This window comes from Felis catus, chromosome X (assembly GCF_018350175.1).
Source record: "Felis catus isolate Fca126 chromosome X, F.catus_Fca126_mat1.0, whole genome shotgun sequence".
In the NCBI taxonomy this organism is placed as follows: domain Eukaryota; kingdom Metazoa; phylum Chordata; class Mammalia; order Carnivora; family Felidae; genus Felis; species Felis catus.
The window spans coordinates 10,582,752-10,603,195 of record NC_058386.1 but is presented as its reverse complement, the minus strand read 5'-3'; the positions used below and the strand labels follow the sequence as shown (position 1 = coordinate 10,603,195).

Genomic DNA, 20,444 nt, shown 5'->3' with positions numbered 1-20,444 from the left:
TTGGGGGGGGGGTTCATTTAAGCCTTGCAGCAAGGGATTTAATTTACGAAATTTAATCCTATGCATTTTGTCACTCCCCACAGAGTTTTTCATGCACGTCTATTTCCCCCCGCACCCCCCCCCCCGTTCCTTCTTTCCCGTTTGCTTTCAGTAGTTAGTGCTAGGGACCAGACCTGCCTCTTAACTTGGGGTGTTATTGCCCAATGGCTAGTACCCAGTAGCTTAGGCAGTCTCGCTTCGGAGAATTATTTCGATTATTATTAAGAATATAAATTAAACTTAGCTTTATCAATTGACCTCGCCTTTTTTAGCTGGCCTCCCTTCCTTCGGCAGGACAAAGGGAGCTGTGTCTTTAAATCAGAATGACCGTGTTCCAATTTTAAACAATAATCATCTAAATCCAAAAAAAAAAAAAAAAGCATACGTGTTTTTGAAACCGCCTTCTTGCTTTTGCCGCAGAACACTTCTGGGAGGTCAGATTTCCCAAGAGGTATTTAGTGATCTCCAGAAATTTTTAAGGAAAGCAAGCGGGTCTTGTCAGATGGACATAAGGAATGCCAGGTTATTACGAATAACCGTTTTTACATTGGAAGCATTAAATTAAATCCAAGTATGAGGATTGAGTAAACAGAATCGCTGAAATGGAATAAGAGGAAATGAATAAGACAGAATCAAAGGCACTAGATCACGGGCCTCAATAATGAAGACAGGGAGAGCTATGTTTCTATTTATTTCTGTGGAGTATTACTTGATATCAATTCATTTGTGAAGACCAGTGCATCTGGAATTGCTGGGAGCACTCAATCAAGGGGGAGAAAAACAATCGAATCAATTGCCGTATTGTGCAGAAAAAAAATCTGTGATGCAAATTCTTTTATTACATGTAGGAAATTGGAGTCTACTGAAACAATTAGAGTCGGGCTAGTTAAGCGCCGGGAATCACGGCTGAAATGATTTTGAGAGTCCCACACCTCCGACCACCTAGGAAGGAAAACGCAGCGAATCGGAAATGATGCGTAATTAACAATAAATTCTAGGACGTAAGCAGAGTGAGGCACGAACTCGAATTGCTGGCTTGTGTAGAAAATGAACACATCCATTTAAATGTTTTGATCACATCGATGTAATGCTTTACGTGTCTCGGTTTGTTTTTTGTTGCTTTAATTTAAGCGCGTACCCTTTGGGCCCGCTTCCTTTTTGTCTGGGAAGAGAAGCACTCTTATAGAATATATGGCCGGCGTGCTAAAGTCCCCGAGGGACACATTTGACACGTTACACTCTTCGTGGTGATCTATAAATGATTAGATTTTGAGGGTTTTTTTTTTCTTGACATTTAATTATATGAATATGGTACAGAGAAAGTTTTAGGTGCAGTTTTCCCCTTTTAAGAACCTGCCAAGGAGGACGTTTGAACAGGGTGTCTGGGGAGTAGGCTGTAGAGAAAAGCAGGCTTTATTATTTTTATTTTTTTTTTTTTAGACAACTTAAGGGCGGAGAAGATCTCAGCCATGTGGTGCATCTCCTACTTTGATATTGTCGTTTCCACGGGCGTATTTTTCAAGCCTTGGCCTTGCTATTTCACCAGAAAAAGAATTCTGACCCATTTCTGGAAATTCCACATTTGCCTTCCTCGAAATTGAGTGGAAATCTTGCGGTTCAGGTTGTAATGTGACAAATTGCCCTTTCCTGTTACTTGAGACTACGAGTCAGTGTAGAGTAAATAATCCTGGTAAAGTGACTTGTTAGCAGTGATGCACCTGAGAACATCACTGTGAGAAGGTAGCCAGCGAGCGTCCCCCGACAGGAAATTTTCCCTTACTGGGACTGGTGCTGAATTAGATGGTTCCGGAGACACTCTCTTGCTTTTTTCTCCTTGGAACCAAACGTACAACCCCGTGAGATGGTTGGCCAGGAAGAGGGGTGGCTGTGGGACAGACGAAGAAGGTGACGCACACTGGCTTTTAAGCAACGGAGGCTGCAGCCTGTGCTTCACAAATGGACCTGGTGGTTCATTCGCTTGTTGATTTATTCACTTAATAACATCCTCCTTCGAAACATCGCTCGTCTTCTGTCCTCCCAGCTCCCGTCATAGAAGGGTGCTAAGTCATCTTAGGGACCGTTATGTGTCCTAGAGTCTTGCTTTTCATCATAATTTTGCCGATCGGTGCCAGGGAGGAGAACTTTCATCCTTAGCCAGCCCAGTGATGTTTCTTTTCAAAAAAAAAAAAAAGAAAGAAAAAGAAAGAAAGAAAACATATAAAGGGAAAATAAAGTCCTTTCCTCGTCTGGAGGCTGATTTGATTAATTGCATTAACTTCTTTCTGTATTCAAGCCTTACTGGCCATGTTCCATATCCGGGGTCAGCACGCTTCATCCATAAAGGTCCAGAGAGTAAATATTTTAGGCTTTGTAGGCCACACGGCCTCTGTGGTAGCTACTCACATCTACCACTGTAGCGTGAAACAGCCGTGGACAGTAAACCAATAAATGTGGCTATGTTCCACTAAAACTTTATTTACAAAAACAGGTGGCTGTCGTTTGCTGACCTCCGCCATATTTTGTAGTGTGGTTGTAGCTTTCCTTGAACATTTTAAATAATACCTAAAAATGGAGGAGGACAGAGCTTTCAAAGACCTTGCCTGGGGACTGTGGTCTTTCTCGGAGGCTCAGTCTTGTCCCTTAGTTGCTTCCAGTGATAATTTCGTAGATGCTTAAAAAGGATACCAGTCTGCAGTTCAGTTATTCAGCCTTGTCGCATAAATCAATCACAGTATCTAAGTACATTGAAAAAAAAAAAAGAGCACAAGGCATTGTTTTGTTTTCCTTTCCTCAATTGCCCATTGTTTGTTTCATACCCACCTTTGGTGACAACCAGCCACAGTTGTGACTATCGCCATCAGCCACAACCGCTCCCGTCAGCCCCAACTATACATCGTGTCTCAGATGTCACAGTCTTTCGTGCGCTTCTTCAACAATCTAGAGTGATCTCCTGCCCATCTCGATCTTCTACTCTCTAAGGGGAACGTTTGCAGCCTCCCCTCCGTAGGCCAGAAGCCAGGATCTCCCTGGCGTGTGGGTATATATTCCCAACTCTTGCCAATTGCCTGGCACCGACGGTGTTGTAATAGGCCATTCGCACAGAGGCTTCTTCTTGCGATCCCGTGACCCCCTTCCAAGGCCGGGGACCCTGTCCTTTTAAGCAAAAAAACGTATACCGTGCTCTTTGCAATTTTAGAACTAGTTTCATGTTAAATGTCGTTAGGTTTGGCTCACATGTACAAAAGAGACATGATTTTCTTTTCTTTCATATCTAAAGATTTACTGTTGGAGAAAGGCCTTCCCAGAAGTATTGGAAAAAAAGCCATCCACTTGCTGATCCTGTCTCCACATCTGCTGGAGCGGTAGTATTTTTATGCTGAATTCAGCGTGTCTGGCGTGGCCGCCATGTTTTTGCTCAGGAAACACAAACTTAGGGCACAGAGGTTCAGGGAATCGCATGGCCTGGCTTGGGTGAGGTCAGCGTGCTGGGCGGCCCGGAGGTCCATTTCTGGACCCACGGGGTCCCAGGGTGCTGCCTCGCTTTCAGCCAAATAACTCGTTCATTTATTTGTAGGCGCCTGCTGTGTGTTGGGCATGGAGAGAGAAATTTTTTTAGAGGACGACGAAGCATTTTTCCGGTCAAAAGTGATCGAACTACTTGGGATCGTCTTGCTTGAGGTCGATGCGAAGGGCTCACAGACACCTGACCTGCTTCTGGTTCTTTCCGCCAGCCCCACTGGGTTTCTTTGCTCTTGGAGTATGTAGCACAACCCACATCTGAGCGGGAACCTCCTGAGCAGTAAGGCAAGAGTCTAAACCCAGGGAAAGTGGAGAGTTAAGTCCTTTTCAGAGCCCTGAAATCACCTCAGGAGCCTGGGACCCGAGACGTTTCTCTGGGAGGCACAGAAGCACGGCTCACCTCCACGCGGACCTCAGAAAACCTCTTGTTGAGCTGACCGCTGCCTCGGCAAGAGTAGAAGCTTGTAGCAAGTGCAGAGGCCACGCGGCAGGGTAACCTGGCGGTTTCACACGTGTCCCCTCTCTAGTCCGACGGCCCGGGTTCGTTCCCAGGCTCCTTCACCCCTGGCTGCCCGATCGTGGGCACGTGACTTCCCTTCTCCCCATCCTCGGCTTCTCCATTTATAAAGACAGAGTAATAAGAGTACTGATTGCATAGGATGGCTGTGGCAGGTAGCAGACCTTGGATTATCGAGGTGACGGGGGCAGCGTGCTTTCCACGATGGCGGTGCATCACGAGCGCCGCGCGTGCGAGCTGCCCTCCCCGTTATTGACAACACAAACAGCGGCACGTAGTTTCATCGTGAGTTCTGGTCTTGCCCTGGCACCATTTTCCCCCTAAAATGTCTTCAAATGTCTCTGAAAAGACAATTCTGCTTTACCTTGAAGCCACCTTTAAATTGTTTTGTTTTGTTTTTTTTTAATGTTTATTGAGAGAGCGCATAAGCAGGGGAGGGGCAGAGAGAGAGAGGGAGACAGAGGATCCGAAGCAGGCTCTGTGCTGACAGCAGAGAGCCCGATGTGGGGCTCGAACTCATGAACCGCGAGATCCTGACCAGAGCTGAAGTTGGACGCTCAACCGACCGAGCCACCGAGGCGCCCCCAAAAAGGCTTCCTTTAAAACACCACCTAGAAAAGCCTCCCCTTCCCAGTCGGAAAGAACCTTGAGAGTTTTCGGAGATCGTGCCCGGTGCAGCCGGGGTCTCGTCCAGGCTTTGTGAGGTCTTGAGCGCACCCGGTCGGGCTTGGTTGCCTCATCACGTGGCCGTCTCCTCAGGCCTTACCCCCAGCGCCCGCAGGGGCCAAAGGGAGCATTATAACCTGATCTTCTGATGGAATAATTGCCCACGTCAACCTCAGAATCATTTTTTATCCTTACCTGTCTGTGGCACCCCACAGGGCGTAATCCCTCGAGAGGTTTTGTGGGATTCTCAGACAGAAACCGGCCAGAGCTGTCCTCGTGAGCTGTGAGGGGTTTCAAGGTTGTGATTCAACTGATAGTTGCCAGCAGCCTACTCTGTGTCAGGAATAGTGCCTGTCCAAAGTGAGCCTTTTGGGGGTGGGCGGCGGCGGGCGGGGGGGTGGGGTGGGCAATGGTGACAGTAAGGGAGGAGAAAGGCAATTTTGCGGAGCTGTGCAAACTTCAAGAATGGAGGAGCCTCCCAACGGTCTCGATTCATCCTGCCCGGTTGATAAGACGGTACGGAAAGGTTGCATTTCAGTAGCTTTTTTTTGAAAAGACACCCCGTTTCCTTTTAACTCTATGGTGAAAGAATAAATGCTGATAAATAATCTTTGCCGGAGATAGAGACACTGACTCTTTGCCACCTGAAATTGGCAGTGAACAGCAGAGCTGAAATGGAAATTGGCAGGTACCACTGGATGTACCCAGGCTCAAAGAACCACCAGTATCATCCCGTGCCAACCCTGGGGGACAGGGCTAGCCCCTTGAGCAGTCCAGGTAAATACAGCCTCGGGGTGAATTCTAATAGCAAGTCAACTGTTACCCTTAATATTTGTGATGGCATTTTCAGTGTGGTGATATTTCATGTTGTGTTTGATGCGTTAATTTGTTCCCAGGGGCGCGGGTGGAATTGGCCCTTTAAAATTTTTGTCATCATCTTTTGTTTTTCTCTCCTCCTCTCCATTCCACCCCATCTTTTGCCTCTTTCTTCTCCCTCCTTCCCCTGTCCTTGCCCTCCCCTCCTCTTCTCAAAGGGAGCAGTGTGCAATGACATAAACCTTTGGGTTACTTCCGAAATTTCCAATGTCTGAACCCGTAAGGGGCGGGGGGGGGGGCGGGGCGAGGTCTGTGGCACGTGTGTCCTCCATGGCGCCGAGGCCGGGGCCGGGACGCTCCAGGAGCCTTGGCTCCAAGAGTACCATGAGGGTCCCCAGTGGGCCTCCTGGCCCCACTGCTTTGGAGCGCTCTGTCTGAACACCAGTCGTTGTCTCTGACAAGGAGAAATCCAAGCCCGTGGCACGAGGATCGGATAACTGTGTGCTCGATCCCATCAGGTAGGTCTGTTGGGTCTGGTTTCCCATTTCCTTGCTCTCAAGGAACGCTAGTCTTGCAGAACCGCAAGGTGCCAGGTTGGAGGGACACGTGGGGGTCCAGAAGCAGGGAGAGCAGTGAGCGGTGTGAACGCCCGCCCTCCATGTTCCCAAAGTCTACACAGGTCTTATTAACCCAGCTCGGTCAGCTAAAACTCCAGTGACTTCAAGTTACTTAAGACTCGGATCAAAAGGGACGGTGGTGGATCAGATCAACCCGACAGCAGTCGTCTTTGTCCTCCCAAGTCCTTGCACCGCGTGTTTCTTCGGGAACCGGTCAGGAGCCACAGGGTGGGGTCTCCAACTGGAGAAGGAGCAGCCCTGACGTAGAGTGTAAGACACGCATTGAGTTACAGAGTCGTAACGCCTCTAGTTACTTGAATAGAACTTTTTCGTTTGAAACCTAAATTGTGGCTTCAGGTTAATTAACACAAAATCTGACGTTGGATTTAATTGTACATCTTGAATTACGCATTCCTTATTCTGACATGTGGCTGTCAGGCACCAGCTGTGTGTGTGTGTGTGTGTGTGTGTGTGTGTGTGTGTGTGTGTGTGCGCGCGTGCATGTGTGAGCGTGCGTGCGCACTCGCAGTGCCAGTTAGGAAGAGCGGGCAAGAAGTCACGTCAGACGTTTGTTCTTCTAGATCCTTTAAAGAATGGAGAGGGTTCTGGGATCTTGATTTAAGAATTCCCGTTAGACGGTTTGTGAGATCGAGCCCCGCGTCTGGCTCTGCACTGACAGTGCAGAGCCTGCTTGGGATTCTCTGTCTCCCTCTCTCTCTGCGTGCGTGCGTGCCTGCCTCCCTCCCTCTCTCTCTCTCTCTCTCTCTCTCTCTCAAAATAAAGAAATATTTTAAAAAGTGCTGTCAGACATGATATATCCGTAGCGGAATGCTACTCAGCAGTAAAATGGGATAAATGTTGATCTACGACAACATGGATGAATCTCAGAAACATGCTAAGTACAAGAAGCCAGATGTAAGCGACCAACTCTTGTCTGATTCCATTTATGTTAAGTTTCCAGAATTGGCGAATGCGGAGAGACAGAAGGTGGGTTCGTGTTTGCCGGAGGCTGGAGGAGAGGGGGAGTGGGCAGCAGCTGAGGATTTGGGGAGTCACGGGAATATTTTAAAGTTACGCTCTACTGACGGCTGTACAACTCTGTGAATTCACTCAGAGCCGTTGAACTGTGCACTTAAGACAGGCGACTTGTGTAGGCGAACTGTATCTATCTCAAACTCTTGTTAAAAAGCTACCCCCAACCCAGCACCATGAGATGCGCACAGGGCACGGGGGTGGGGGGAGTGGGTGGGGGGTATTTGGGTAGGTAACTGGGTGCACACCCCGTGTGCTGCACGCTGTTCCAGCCAGGCCTGGGCGCTCCCACAGGCCCAGCCCGCTCGTCTCCCTAGAGAGCCCAAGTCTGGCACGTGGAGCCTGTGAACAGTCGCTCGCCCGTTCAGGTCAGATTTGGTCACCAAGTTCAGATCGGAACAGGTCTTGTGGCCAGATGAGCCACACAGGAACCCCAAGTCCTTCGCTTTCGGGGTTTGGGAGATTCTGGAACAGTACGATGAGACATGTCGAACTCTTGATAGTGTCCCGTCGCTGGTGACACTTAACAGGTGAGAATTCCGTGAACAGGCAGGCTCTCGTCTAAGCAGGAGGAAACTGAACTCGGTGTAGAGAATCATCTTCCCAGACCCTGTGACGGCCTTTCCCCGCACGCAGTTTTCCCTTTTTGTGTACTGGCTAAAGTAATCGGAACAAATACGCCTCTGTGGCACCCACACCGGGCACCGTGCGTGGCCGGAGCCAGCCGCACAGACCTTACGCGGCAAGGTACGAAGAAGGCAGCTGGGGCCCCGGAGTGAGGGGACCGAGCCCAGCCACGTTAGCGCCTTCCCAGTTGCTTGGAGATTTCGTTGGCTCTTAAATCATCGCAGTTGCCATTCTGTACTTAGATCCCAAACCAGATGGTGTGAGGGAAAAAATAGAGAATTCCATATGGCTCTGGTGGGTTTTTTTTTTTTCCCAGAGTTCTCGTTTCTTTCCAGTGGGTGGGGGGGGGGGAGGTTTGAGAGAGGCTGAGCAGATCTTTGCCAAAGGAAGACGCCTCTCCCACCTACGCAGCTCTTAGAGCCGTGACCCCTCCCCCTCCTAACCCCAACTCGCTTATTCCCCTTTAGAAAAGTCCAAGTGGTTCCCCTTTGCTTTGCAAACCTTGATCCTTCGATGTTCCTCGTTTCTGGCGTAACTTCCCAGTAGAATTACGTTTTGGGGACGTGGATGACTAACCTTTGCCATCGGTTTCTTTTTTCTTCTTTTTCATCTCGTAACTGCTTTGGCCAGGTGATATCCACATGTTCTTCAGGCCGACGGGAAATCCGAGGGTGGTGGCCGCGTGGACCATCCCCGGTGATGCTGCCCGGGGGCCTGGGCTGGTGGCAGTAGAAGGAATACTCAGTGACGCGCCTGCCTTCGATGGAATGTCGTGCTTGACGTGTAGGGAGTACTCGAGGCTGCCGTTGTCAGGTGTGCGATGGCAGGCTTCAGAGTGGGGTCTGAGAGGAGGGAAATCGTGTGCTAGAAAAGTGTGATCTGTGGACCCGCAGAATTGGCATCACCTGGAAGCTTATGACAGATGCAGTCACAGGCCCCAGTCTAAACCTGCCGGCTCACGATTTGCATTTCAACAAGACTTCCAGATGGTTCCAACGCACATTAAGGTTGAGAAGCACTAATTTATTTTTTTTTTAATTGACTTCCTTTTAGATGTTTATTTTGAGAGAGAGAGCAAGCAAGCAGGGCAGGGGCAGAGAGAGGGGGAGAGAAGATCCCGAGCAGGCTGCACGCTGTCGGCGCAGAACCTGACGCGGGGGCTCGATCCCACGAACTACGGTTTCAGCCTACAGCGAGAGTCGGATGCTCGACCGACCGAGTCACCCGGGCGCCCCAAGAGAAGCAATAATTTAGAGGAAGGCTCAGAGTAAGAAGGGAGAACTGGGAAGGAATCGAAGTGATTTTATCCTCGAGAGATCTAGAAATCTCTCTCTCTGGAAAAGGCTGAGAATGGCTTCAGGGAGTCCTTCCCTCTGTGTTTATGGAGAGGTGGTCATTAAGGGACAGTGGCCTTTGATCTCTCACCCCTTTGTTGAAAGTCTTGCTGAAGGAGAGTGGGGGAGGGGCAGGGAAAGCTGGAAAGGTTTGTTTCCTTGTGGCCAAGAGAGGGCGAGGAGAAGGTTACCGGGAGCTTGGGAGAAATTCTCAAATGTCCCTCCTCGCCTTCTTGAATACAGTCCGGCGACTTGCAGGAGGCTGGTCCTTCACCGCTATCAGCAGGTGGACCAGGGATGGCTCCTCAGCCTTCCGTCTGATAGCCGAGCAGCAGGACCGCCCCCTCTGCCCATCACCGCTTCCCTCTCTGCCTGGCTCCCCGCTCCAAACTGTTCTGATACTTGGTTTAAGAAGGCCGGCCGTAGATCGTTCTGGAGGTGGAGACAGAGAGCCCTCTCACATAGGAACTACTCACTCTGGAGGGTATGGGGAGAGCGTGGGGGGGGTGTGGGTGTTGCTCTGAGAGTCGAGCAGGAAGCCCACGTGCCGGGAAGTGCCATCGGGTGTGGGTCGCTGTGGGGTGTCGCTCTTTCCTAACCTGGGGCTGTCAGGCCGCCAGATGTGGGGTCTTCACTGAATACCCTTGAACCGTATTTCACGGGGGGAAAAGAACCTTAATCTTTTTTGCGGACACCGTCGAGGCTCTGCAGTTGGGTGTCCCCTGTAACCCGCGGTGTGGTCGTGCTGCTTGCTGGACTCCGATGGCCGGGCCTCCCTGTTCGCGAGAGACTGGTTGGAGAAGCCCTCTTCCTTCACACGGCCCAGTCCGAGGGCTTCCAGTAAGTCACGGTGTTTCTGCTTAAGCAGAGGCTAACAGTGGACGCAGCGAAAGTGTATTACAGCTTAGGTTCTTGCTCTAATTTTTTTTTCATGTTTATTTTTGAGAGACAGAGCATGAGCAGGGGAGAGGCAGAGGGAGAGGGAGACACAGAATCCGAAGCAGGCTCCAGGCTCTGAGCTGTCGGCACAGAGCCCGACGCGGGGCTCGAACCCACGAACCGTGAGATCACGATCTGAGCTGAAGTCGGGCGCCCAACCGACTGAGTCCCCCAGGTGCCCTTCACTTATTCCATTTTCAAATCACCTGCGTGAGTCTTCACCGAAAAAATGTGCCGTATACGGCAGTTAACGATTTTATGGCGTGTTTACCAAAGACTATGATTATGTCAGCCAAATATATATAATTTCTTGTTCGTGACTGTTCGTTTTTTTTGTCAGCTATGTTGTTAGCCTGTGATTAGCGCCTGATTATGTAACCGTGCTCAGGGGCGGCAAACGAACGGAGCCGAGACGCAAAGCAGATCGATCACTCTTGAATGTTGGTCTGGGGCTTTCTGTCCGACACCTCTGGTTTTAGGGACACCGACGTGGATTACTCAAAGCAGTGATTCTCAGTCCTTTCGACACAGTGACACCTGGTCTCGGCTTCCTTTATGACACCCCTCGTGTGCTGTGTTTTCTGTTGAGAGTTAACGAAACTGGATTGTGTCTTGAGACCCTTTGCCACCCGTAGAGCGAACGGGAGATACTGGAGACTCGAGGCTGCCCCCCCCCCCCGCCCCCTAGGCTGTGTCCTTTCGGGCATCCCTTCTGCTCGCTCACAAATAAGCCACCCACGCCCACGCGTTGCCACGTCTGTCAGAAGCTTATATAAAATGGCTTTTGTGCTAAACAGAAAGCTCTGGGTGTCAGAGAGTCATTTAGGTGGGATGAGGCTTTCTCTGAAGATCATCATGCTTGCATTTTATCTGGAATCTTCTGTGGACAGTGCTTCCCCCCCCCCACCCCCCACCCCCCAGGAATAACTCTCGTGGTAAAACGTCAGAACCAGCCACACCCGTTCACGTTCAGATTGTCCGTGGCTGCTTTTCTGCCTCAACAACAGAATTGAGTGGTTGTAACCCCATGCCCCTGCACGGCCAGAAATATTTGCTGTCTGGCCCTTTACGGGGGGGGGGGGGGGGGAGTCCTGCCAACCCCTGACTTAAAGCACTTGCATTCTTAGCCCACGTTGCAAAGTTAATCTACTTAGGGGAGGCAGCACCCAAGAGATTTGCTAATCACTCCCTTTCCTGAGATCTTCAAACTCCCTCTCCTTCTTCTCTCCAGCCCCCTAAAGTCTTGCTCCCCGAGGGGATCCGCCGTTCACAGGCTTTAGGCTAAAGCCCAGCCCTATTTCAGAGAGTACCATGGCTCTTTCTGGAAGCTCAGCCTCTCTGGTCTCTTTCAAGTCCTTCTCTGAGCTGTTTCCTTCTGCACCATCCCGAGATGCGTCCGCCTTGGGGTGCGTCCCGGGAAGTTGAGATGTTTTAATCAGTGCCCTCTGCGGTTGGAGCGACACTGCTGTACTCACAGAGGGTCATAACCTTGGTGAGGAGAATAGCTCCTCGTTATACCACCTTTGGCAGAGGATCATTTCAGTTCAGAAAACACCTTTCTGGAGAAAATGGCAACTTGAAACCCAGAGGCAACTTGTATACGTGTTTACCATCAAGATGCCCCCCACCAGATCGCCACATCCTCAGCAGACGGTGCTACTGAATCTGGCGTGAACGCCTCTTGACGTTTTTATGTCGTCATGGCATCTTTCTGTATTTACTAACATGTGAAAGGATTCTGCTGTAGAGCCGTGGCTGCGTCTTAGTTCTCTTCTGTTGCATGGCAAATTAGCCTTGAACTTAGCCGGTAGAAGCAACATATATTCTCTCAGTTTCTGTAGCTCGGGAGTCTGGGCTTGGCTCAGCGGCCTCTGGGTCTCTAACGAGGCCGCCACGCAGGCACTGGCCGAGGCCGCAGTCTCATCTGAAGGCCCGACCGTGGAAGAATCCACTTCGCAGCTTGCTGCTGTGCTCGTTGGCAGGACTCGGTCCCTCGCAGACAGTTGGCCCAAGACCTCTCTTGGTCCTTCGCCACGCGGGCTTTCCCGTGGCTCCTTCGTGACACGGCAGGCGGCTTCGTTAGAGCAAGTGAGTGGAGGAGGGCGAGAGTGCTAGCAAGACGGAAGTTCTGGTCTTTGGAAACCTCATCAGGGAAGCAAGTCCCTAGGTCCCGCCCACCCGCGGGGAGAGGGAATTACACAGGCGTTTGAAGATGAGGGATCTTTGGGCATATTTTAGGAGGCCGCCTGCCACGCGCCGTAAAAAGCACATCCTTCATCCCCTCTAGCTAGAGCAAGGTCTTCTCTCCTGATGGCAATTGCCCTTTCACTTCCCTGTCACCAAGTGGTGGTTGTGGCTCCCGCCTTTTGCTGCTAGTCCTTAGCTCCCCAAGAGGATTCACAGCCTTTCGAATTTTCTGGCGTCTTTTGTAAAAAAAAAAAAAAAGCAGACTTGAGAAGCGGGTCTTTTTACTGTTTCGAAGGTATAATTGACATGCGTAATAAAGTGCATACATTTAAAGTGGCCTGTTTGATAAGTGTGACGTACGAATGTGCCAGTGAAACCAGCGGCACAAGGCAGATGGTGACACATCCATGGGTCTGCAGGGGTCCCGGGGTCCCTTCGTTAGCCCTCCCCATAACCGCTGATTTGCTTTCCGTCTCTCCGGATTAGTTTGCGTCCTCGGGAATGGCCCTTAGGACGATTTGTTCGCATAAATTCTTTCCCTGTTTCTCGCCAAGCCATTCCTATAAAATGTGGGGTGATGTTGACTGTGTTAAGCAATAATTCAATGGAGTAAATTTTAAAGATCTAATTGGTTTTGTTAAATGATTCACGAATCCATTGGCGCATCCCGTCCAGCAAGTAGAGGGGCTCCGAATATTTGTTCAAACTGGAAGGTTTCCACAGACAGAGGGTGGAGGGCAGGAAAGTTTTAGCCCAAGAGAAGCGTTGTTCCAGTCAAGGCCCCTCTCCCCTAGGGGGAAAAAGCAAGGGGTCTTACCATGCGGAGGACCTCATCTTTCTTCAGGGGATGGAGAAGGCCCCTGTGGCAGACTCTTTGGTGCGGGGCTGACTGAAAAAGTTCCAGACTGAGCGGTTAAGACTGCATCTCTGGGAGAGGTTGAAACAGCACTTGGGCTAGGTATTAAGCCCCTGGTTTGAGGACTTGGCCTAAGTGACGCCATTTGGGGCCTGGTGTTTCCGTATTAAAAGCTGCTTAATGGTTCCAATCCCTGTCCGGTTTTCATCCTTCCTGCCTCTGTTGAACACACGCTGTGCCCTCTGAATAAAGGCCTATCCTGCCCCCACCCACCGGGGGAGGGGCTGCTCTGCACCCCCTCCAGTCCTGCCTACACAGCCGGCCGGATGAATTTCTTACAAGCATCTCTTGGGCCGCGTCACTGGCCTGCTCCCAAATCTGCCTTCTGTCCCCGCTGCCTGCAAAGTGAGGCACACGAGGCCTGGGGGGCTGGCTGGGAGGCCTCCCGCAGGAGGGCCCCACCTCCCTTCCCGCCTTCTTCCCCGATGCTGCCGTGGTGTCCTCACATCCTGAGCTCTCCCACGCGCCCCTCGTCCCCTTGGGCCTGCTCTCCTCCCGACATGCTTGTCCACCTGTCCTAACCACGGGGTCTGCTTGTTCCTCAAGGCCTGTCTACACTTCTGCCGCCCCCCCACCCCCCCATTGCCCTTTCCTTATCTGTCCCTACCTCACTCCCGGTGTCCCTTCTTAAATGATTTCTCGTGTGTTTATGTCCCCCAGGCCACCCCTCCGCGGCCGCGCAGGGCCGGCCTAGTGCCTCTCACACAGCAGCGATCCGCTGGGAATGCACACATGCTCTCGCCCCGACGGTCCGGGAGGTCGACGGCTGCTGTAGCTCACTGTTGTGGGGAGTTTTCCAGTTTCTTGAACGCCCTGCCGATCTCCCTGCTTTTCACATCTGTGTCATCTGAACTTAGAGCTCTCTTCCCCTACTCAGTGTCCACTTCCCCAGTGATGCACCCCCACACCTAGAAACTAGGCACAGAGCACACGCGCGATCTTTAGGAAACCCAGAGCCGGTTCCCGCGAGGGGCCAAGGAAGAGACCGGCAAGTGTCTGTTTCTTGACTTTGTTGATTCTTTTGCATCATTCAAAATAGTTTCAACATTCTTAGTGTCGTACAGTCGGACTTTTATGTCGGTGACTCTAAGGTCGAGAGAGAACGGGGGGGGGGGGAGAAATGGTCATTCGAGTGATTTGCCGTTTAGTGCTTTATCAGGAAGCCCCCCCTCCCGCACCCATTGACTTACACTGTTAAAAATAACAGACCCCAAAAAAGCTTTGGTGATGTGGGTTATGTCTCTAAATAGTTTCTGTATTAGAAATTATACCCCATTTATTATTAAATGGACATATTTATTTAAAATAACAATAACAAACCCAGGACGTGTTAACGTAAATAGAGAAGCACTTTTCAAAACAAAGTAAAATTTCAGGGAGAAGGGTCCTATTGTGTTAGATTTTTGCACATTTCCTTACTCTCTGCTCTCCGTCAGCCAGCTGCGTTTTCCTGTCCGCGTCGGCACTCATCCAGAGGCATCTCGGATGACTCGTTTTGGTTGAAAAACTTGGTCTCTTGCAGATATCGTTGGAGAATGGAGGAATGAGTTAATGGCCTTTCCATAATACACCAAAATCCAACCAGGGGGGCGGATTCCTAAAGAACGTTTGTAATGCGGACTCTGACGCCATACCTGTGGCCTTTTTGTGTTCTGTTCCTTTAAAATCTGTGGCGCTCTCTTGCACTTCGATTGGCTCCGTATTCAGGTGATCGCGTTAACGTTGCACATCGGTCCTGTGGAAAGCATTGGTTCTCTGAGTTGTGCGGGTCTTCCAACTACTGGCGCGTTCCGTTGTGCCAGATCAAAAAAAGTCTCATTTGTGAATACGGCCACCAGGTCCATCCAGAAGTCTTTGAAGTACTGGGAAGCTGGCACTTTGACTACAGCAGGTGCACGTTGCCCACATCGGTTGGGAACAAACGGATTCCGTCAACTGTTTCCTTTGACAGGACAGGCTAGCGCACTCGGATCTTTTTTTGAGACAATTTCTGCCAGACACCCAAGTCTTAGTAACTATGGTTTGTCAGTCACTAATTCAAGAAAAAGGGATGCTCAAAAAAAAAAAAAAGGTGCTAGTTCAGCTCGCAACTCCATTCCACGAGAACTTTTCCTCAAGACAGCAGTCACACGTTGTGCTTTCTGCCCCTGCCCCCCAAAGTTGCATCGCACAGACCATTCAAAAGGTGTAAAAACACTGACACCTTAGGGCTATTGATGAAAAGAGTTTTAACCTGGCAGATCCTCCGAAAGAGTCCCCGGGTCTCCCAGGGCCTTGGTCCCCGCCTACCCCCCCCCACCCCGGTTCCCCTTTACGCAGAATAGAATGACCTGGGGAGTGGGTGACAAATGCAGAAGGAAAGAAGGAACCGCCTCTCTCCCCAGACCTACAGGAATCTGCATTTTTAACGAGATCCCCAGGGAATTTCTAGGCACATTCAAGTTTGAGAGGCCCCGCTGTTTAACGGGGCTCTGCAAACTTTTCCCGTAAGGGGCCAGATGGTAAATATCTGTGGCAACAACTCAGCTCTGCCTTTGCAGCTTGAAAATAGCCACACACAGTCCGTCAACTGATGCATGTGGCTGTGTTCCCATCAAACTTTATTTATGCACACAGAAATTTGAATTTCATATACTTGCGTCGTGAAATAAAAAAATAATATGAGACAATGTGATTCTTTGACATCTAAAAAGTCATTTAGAAATGTGAAAAAAAAAAACATTATTAGTTCTCAGGCCACAGGAAGAGCAGTGTGGCCCATGGGCCATGGTTTGCTGCCTCTTTCCCTGTGACATTTATTCCTTAGCTTGGATGCTCATTGAAATCAGTTGAGGAGCTTTTTTGTGTGTGTCCTTAAAAAAGACAAAACCTCAGGGCACCTGGGTGGCTCAGTCGGTTGAGGGTCCGACTCGGGCTCAGGTCATGATCTCACGGTTCGTGAGTTCGAGCCCTACGTCGGGCTCTGTGCTGACAGCTGGGAGCCTGGAGCCTGCTTCGGATTCTGTGTGTCCCTCTCTCTGCACCTCTCCTGCTTGCATTCTTTCTCTCTCCAAAAAAACAAAAAACAAAAAAAACAAAAAAATAAAAAGACAAAAACCTAGTTCCTGAGTCCCACCTTCAGAAAGAATGATTTCATGGGTCGGTGGTGAAGTCTGGGCATCAGGGCTTTAAAATGCTCTTCAGACCATTCTAACTTGCAGCAACATTTGAGAACTTCTGCTCTATGTTTTTAAAACAAAGTTTAAGGCTTTAAAAAAATTTTTTTTAATGATTTATTTTTGAGAGAGACAGAGCATGAGCAGGGGAGGGGCAGAAAGAGGGAGAGAAAGAATCCGAAGCAAGCTCTGAGTTGTCAGCACAGAGCCTGACGTGGGGCTCGAACCCGTGAACCGCGAGATCATGACCTGAGCCCAAGTCAGACCCCCAACCACTGGCTAAGCCACCCGGGGGCCCCCTAGACTTTTTTGTTTTTAATGGGAGAATCTGTCGCAGACCGCGACTGCTCTTGTAACCTTTGAGCCGGGTGGTCTCCCCCTTGTTGCTATTGACGTCTTATGCCCCGTCATCCTCTGTCGCGTGTCCGTGCGCACGTGTGCGGTGGGAGGGTGGCGCACTGCGACGTAGGGGTTCAGCATCGTTCCTGGCTCCTACCTACAACGTGTCAAAGGTGTACTCCGGGTTGCAATGACTGAAAACCTCTCCACCTCCTGCCATCAGGCCCCCGGAGGACAAAAGCGTCCCTACTGGAAAACCACCGATCTCAACAACGGATACTTTTTGTTCCTGCGATCTTGATTTCCCCACCTTGGCCCTGGTGACATTTGGCACTACTGAGGACAACCAAAAATAGCTCCAGACGGTGCTGAATGTCCCCTGGGGGACACAGCCACCCCCTGTTGAGAACCGCTGCTCAGGCCATTTCAGAACGAGGGTGGCCTCTGTCTGCTGACATTCAGTGTTGTTTCTCTGAAGTAGGATTCTGTCTGCCTCCATTTTCCGGTTGCCTGTTGTTTCAAAGTTGCAAACCTTGGTTAATTCCTTCCATTTTTTGGCTCATTGGAAACCAGTAAAGTAGCAGGGAAGGCGGCGCTTAGAGGGCCTGGGGTGTGTGTGTGTGTGAGAGAGTCTGTGTTGCGCACGCGCTCGCTCTCGCGCGCTCTCTCTCTCTCTCACTCATTCCCTGGGGAAGAATCTGAGCCCTTGTTCCTGCCGTCCCTCCTTCTGAGCCAGCATTAAATCTGCAGCCAGGATCACAGACGACTCGGGGCAAATCACTGGGCTCTTATGAACTCAGCCATGGCAACGGCCATCCGCAAGCCCGGGGACAAAACGTGTTTTATTCTGTTGTTCTGCACAAAAGGTTCTAGAGACGCTGGAGACAAAATGGCCATTGAGAGTCAGAGGCACTGATGCGTATTTTTTTTTCCCCCTACTATGTGGTTTATATTTAAACTGTCTTAGGCTAATGCACACTGGAGTCTTTGTGTGAATCAAATTCTAAAAACCTCTTTGGCCAGAGCCTGGTTAAATGAAGGCTTAAGACGTTATTAACCTAACAGAGGTTTGGGGGGGGTGGTTGGAGAGAGGCACCGACAATCACTAGTAAAATGTGCTGGAAACCCTAGCTTTGATTTTTTTGTTTTTGGTTTTGTTTTCTTTTTCCCCCCCTTTTTACATGAGCCGATCACAGTCATCACAAAATGCTTTCCTTGCTTTTTCTGGTGCACGTTGAACCCAACGTCATGGCCGGTTTGAAGCCTGGGAAAACTCAGTCCGTGCGTTTACAGGAGCGTCCAAGAGAAGCAGGCACCTCCCTCGGCGGCGCTCCGCGATCCTCTGATTCGGAGAAGGCGCTCCCGTTGTACTCTTTGGAAGGCCCGCCGAACAACTTGGAACATTTTGTTTTGCTTCGTTGCAGACCCTGGAACTTGTGTTTGATTGGCAGGTGGCTAGAGTGTTCTGGCCGGGTCCGGTGGGCCGCCTCTTAGGGAGAAAACCCCCAACACGGACGGCGCACAAAAGCGGGACGCACCCCCCCACCCCCGGGATGGGGGAGATGGGACTGTTGGCAGAAGTGGGCTCCTCGGACCCGCCTGCGCACAGATCACCTGGGGGCTTGCTGATCGGGGGTGGGGGTGGGGTGAGAGCCTGCGTTTCTCCCCAGCTCCCTGCTGGGGTTGACCTTGCCCATCCAAGGACCACGCTCTGCAAAGCGCAGGGTCTAAGTTGCTTTCAACCTGTAAATGGGGCTCTCGGGGCTTTGGTTGGCCTCAGAAGGTTCTCGTTGCCATCCAACAGAAGCCGACGGCGTCCCTGTTTAGCTCCTTACAGACCCACGAATCCGATCGCCCACCAGAAAGCCTCTCTTGAGGTGACAGTTGCCTCAAACTCAGCATGCCTAAAACGGAACTCACGTGTGTTCGAAAAGCCTAGCCCCGTTGTGGTCACGCCTCGCTGGAGGAACAGCGAGGGTTTACGACCCCAACCTGTTCCCTGCGGATAAAAGTGCTCCGTGGCTTCCCCTGATTCGGAGCATCAAGTCCAGAGTCTTTAATGCAGCCTGGAAAGCCCCAAGGGGTCAAGCTCCGACAGATCCCTCCTTGCCTTCCTTCTGCTGCCCTCTCTGGACTCTCTGTTCTAGCTTCTGTCATCCCTGGGAAAGCGCCCTGCCCTTTTCCACCGTAGAGCTTTTGTTGGCCATCTGCCTGCTTCCCGGAGCCCCCCTCTGGCACCTATCCTTTCCCTTTACCAAATGAGTTCAAATCCACCTTTCGTATTTAGGCTCTGGAAGCCGTCGCTGCGCCCCACCCCAAGCCTCAGTATGTCCCTCCCCCCCCCCCCCCCCCGCCACCGTCTGCTCTCGTAGGACTTCTGGGTAAGCCATTGGGTGAATGTCGCTCTCCCCCCACCGACCGTGAGCTCCGTTACAGGGTGGGTCGTGCCCATTTTAGCCCACCAGCCCCGTGCTTGGGACATTGGAGACACCTGGGGAGTATTGAATATTCACTCGTGGAATGAGATGGAACGAAGGAGTGGACGGGCGGCTCCCTCCTCCCAGTGCTGCCGTCCCCACCCGGAGCTCTTACTCTGCTTAACCGACAGCTTCGGTTAAACAAGGCCTTCGAGAGACCCCAGTAACGGAGATAAGAGCCAGGTTATGGGGGAAGAGTTTCTCTTTTTGGCGGGAGCCCTGGTTCTTTGGTTCTGCTGAGCATTTATTTTACCAATTGACTCGTAAGCCACGGGTGGTTCTGCATAAGCCTGCCGTCTCGTACCTTGAAGACCGTTGTTTCATATCTTTTGTCCAGTTTTTTAATTGTTTCAGGCAGGAGAATAAATCAGCTCCCCGTTACGCCGTCTTGGCCAGAAGCCAGGAATCCTCTGGCGGAAGTGGGGAGACACAGTAAAGAGCTCGCGTGATTCTCGAGGGGTTCTCCGGTTGGAGCGTACGTGACGATACCCCCAAAAGGCTTGTTCAGCTCGGATCGCCGGGGCCACCCCCCGAGCTTCTGCTTCGGTGGCTCAGGGGTGAGTTGCAGGAGTTGGCATTTTCCAGTCTGCTGAGAGGTGATGCCGATGCCGCTGGTGCTGGGAGCACCCTCTCAGCCCCACTGCTCCCCGGGGCGGGTCGGCCGAGCCCTTCTGGAAATGGTTAGTGAATGTCGCAAGCTTTGTAAGCTGCGCGCTCCCTGTCCGGGCTCCTCAGCCGTGCCGTGGTGGGGCAGCAGTAGCCTCAGTCTGTCCACGGATGGGTACGGCCGTGTTCCAATAAAACTTTATTTACAAAAACACAGGCTGTCGTCTGCCGACCCCCGGTCGAGGAGAACGCTGAGCTTTGCCTCTGGGGGTTAGGACGGGGGGGGGACTGGCGCCTCCCTCCAGAGGGAAGGGAGAAGTCATTCTTTCCAGCACACCGCTAGTCCCTCGACAGAGTCGGGTTGCTGAACTTCAAGATGGCAGCGACAGCATTAAAGCAAGCACGGGGCCCTGGGAGAGCACAGGTCGCATGCCTGTGAGGCTGGCCTGAGCACTTGTCGCCATCGTGACCGCCTCTGCCACAGCCATACCCGCCTGTGTTGCCGGTCGGAGATGCTGTTAACGTTTAGAAAACACATTTAGAAAACGTATTCAGGTCGGTCTTGGTTTCTCTGGGGTAAGTGTGTGGCACATGACCAGCCTGCCCGTGTTTGAAGATGCTAGCTTCTAGACTGACAGAGAAGGTACAGTGGGGGTGA

General features: G+C 51.2%; 1 protein-coding gene across 7 annotated transcripts in view; it reads left to right on the top strand.

The window, feature by feature from the left end:
* Positions 1–20,444, top strand: part of GPM6B (glycoprotein M6B) — a 149,836-nt gene that overhangs the window by 112,240 nt on the left and 17,152 nt on the right. For 3 of the 7 annotated variants that reach the window (XM_045051386.1, XM_004000281.5, XM_004000280.6), the window contains exon 2: positions 5,399–5,518. The exons of the other annotated variants lie outside the window; for them this stretch is intronic. In XM_045051386.1, coding sequence (XP_044907321.1) covers positions 5,399–5,518 — 120 coding nt within the window. The remainder of the gene's footprint in view (positions 1–5,398; positions 5,519–20,444) is intronic. 7 annotated transcript variants of the gene reach the window in all.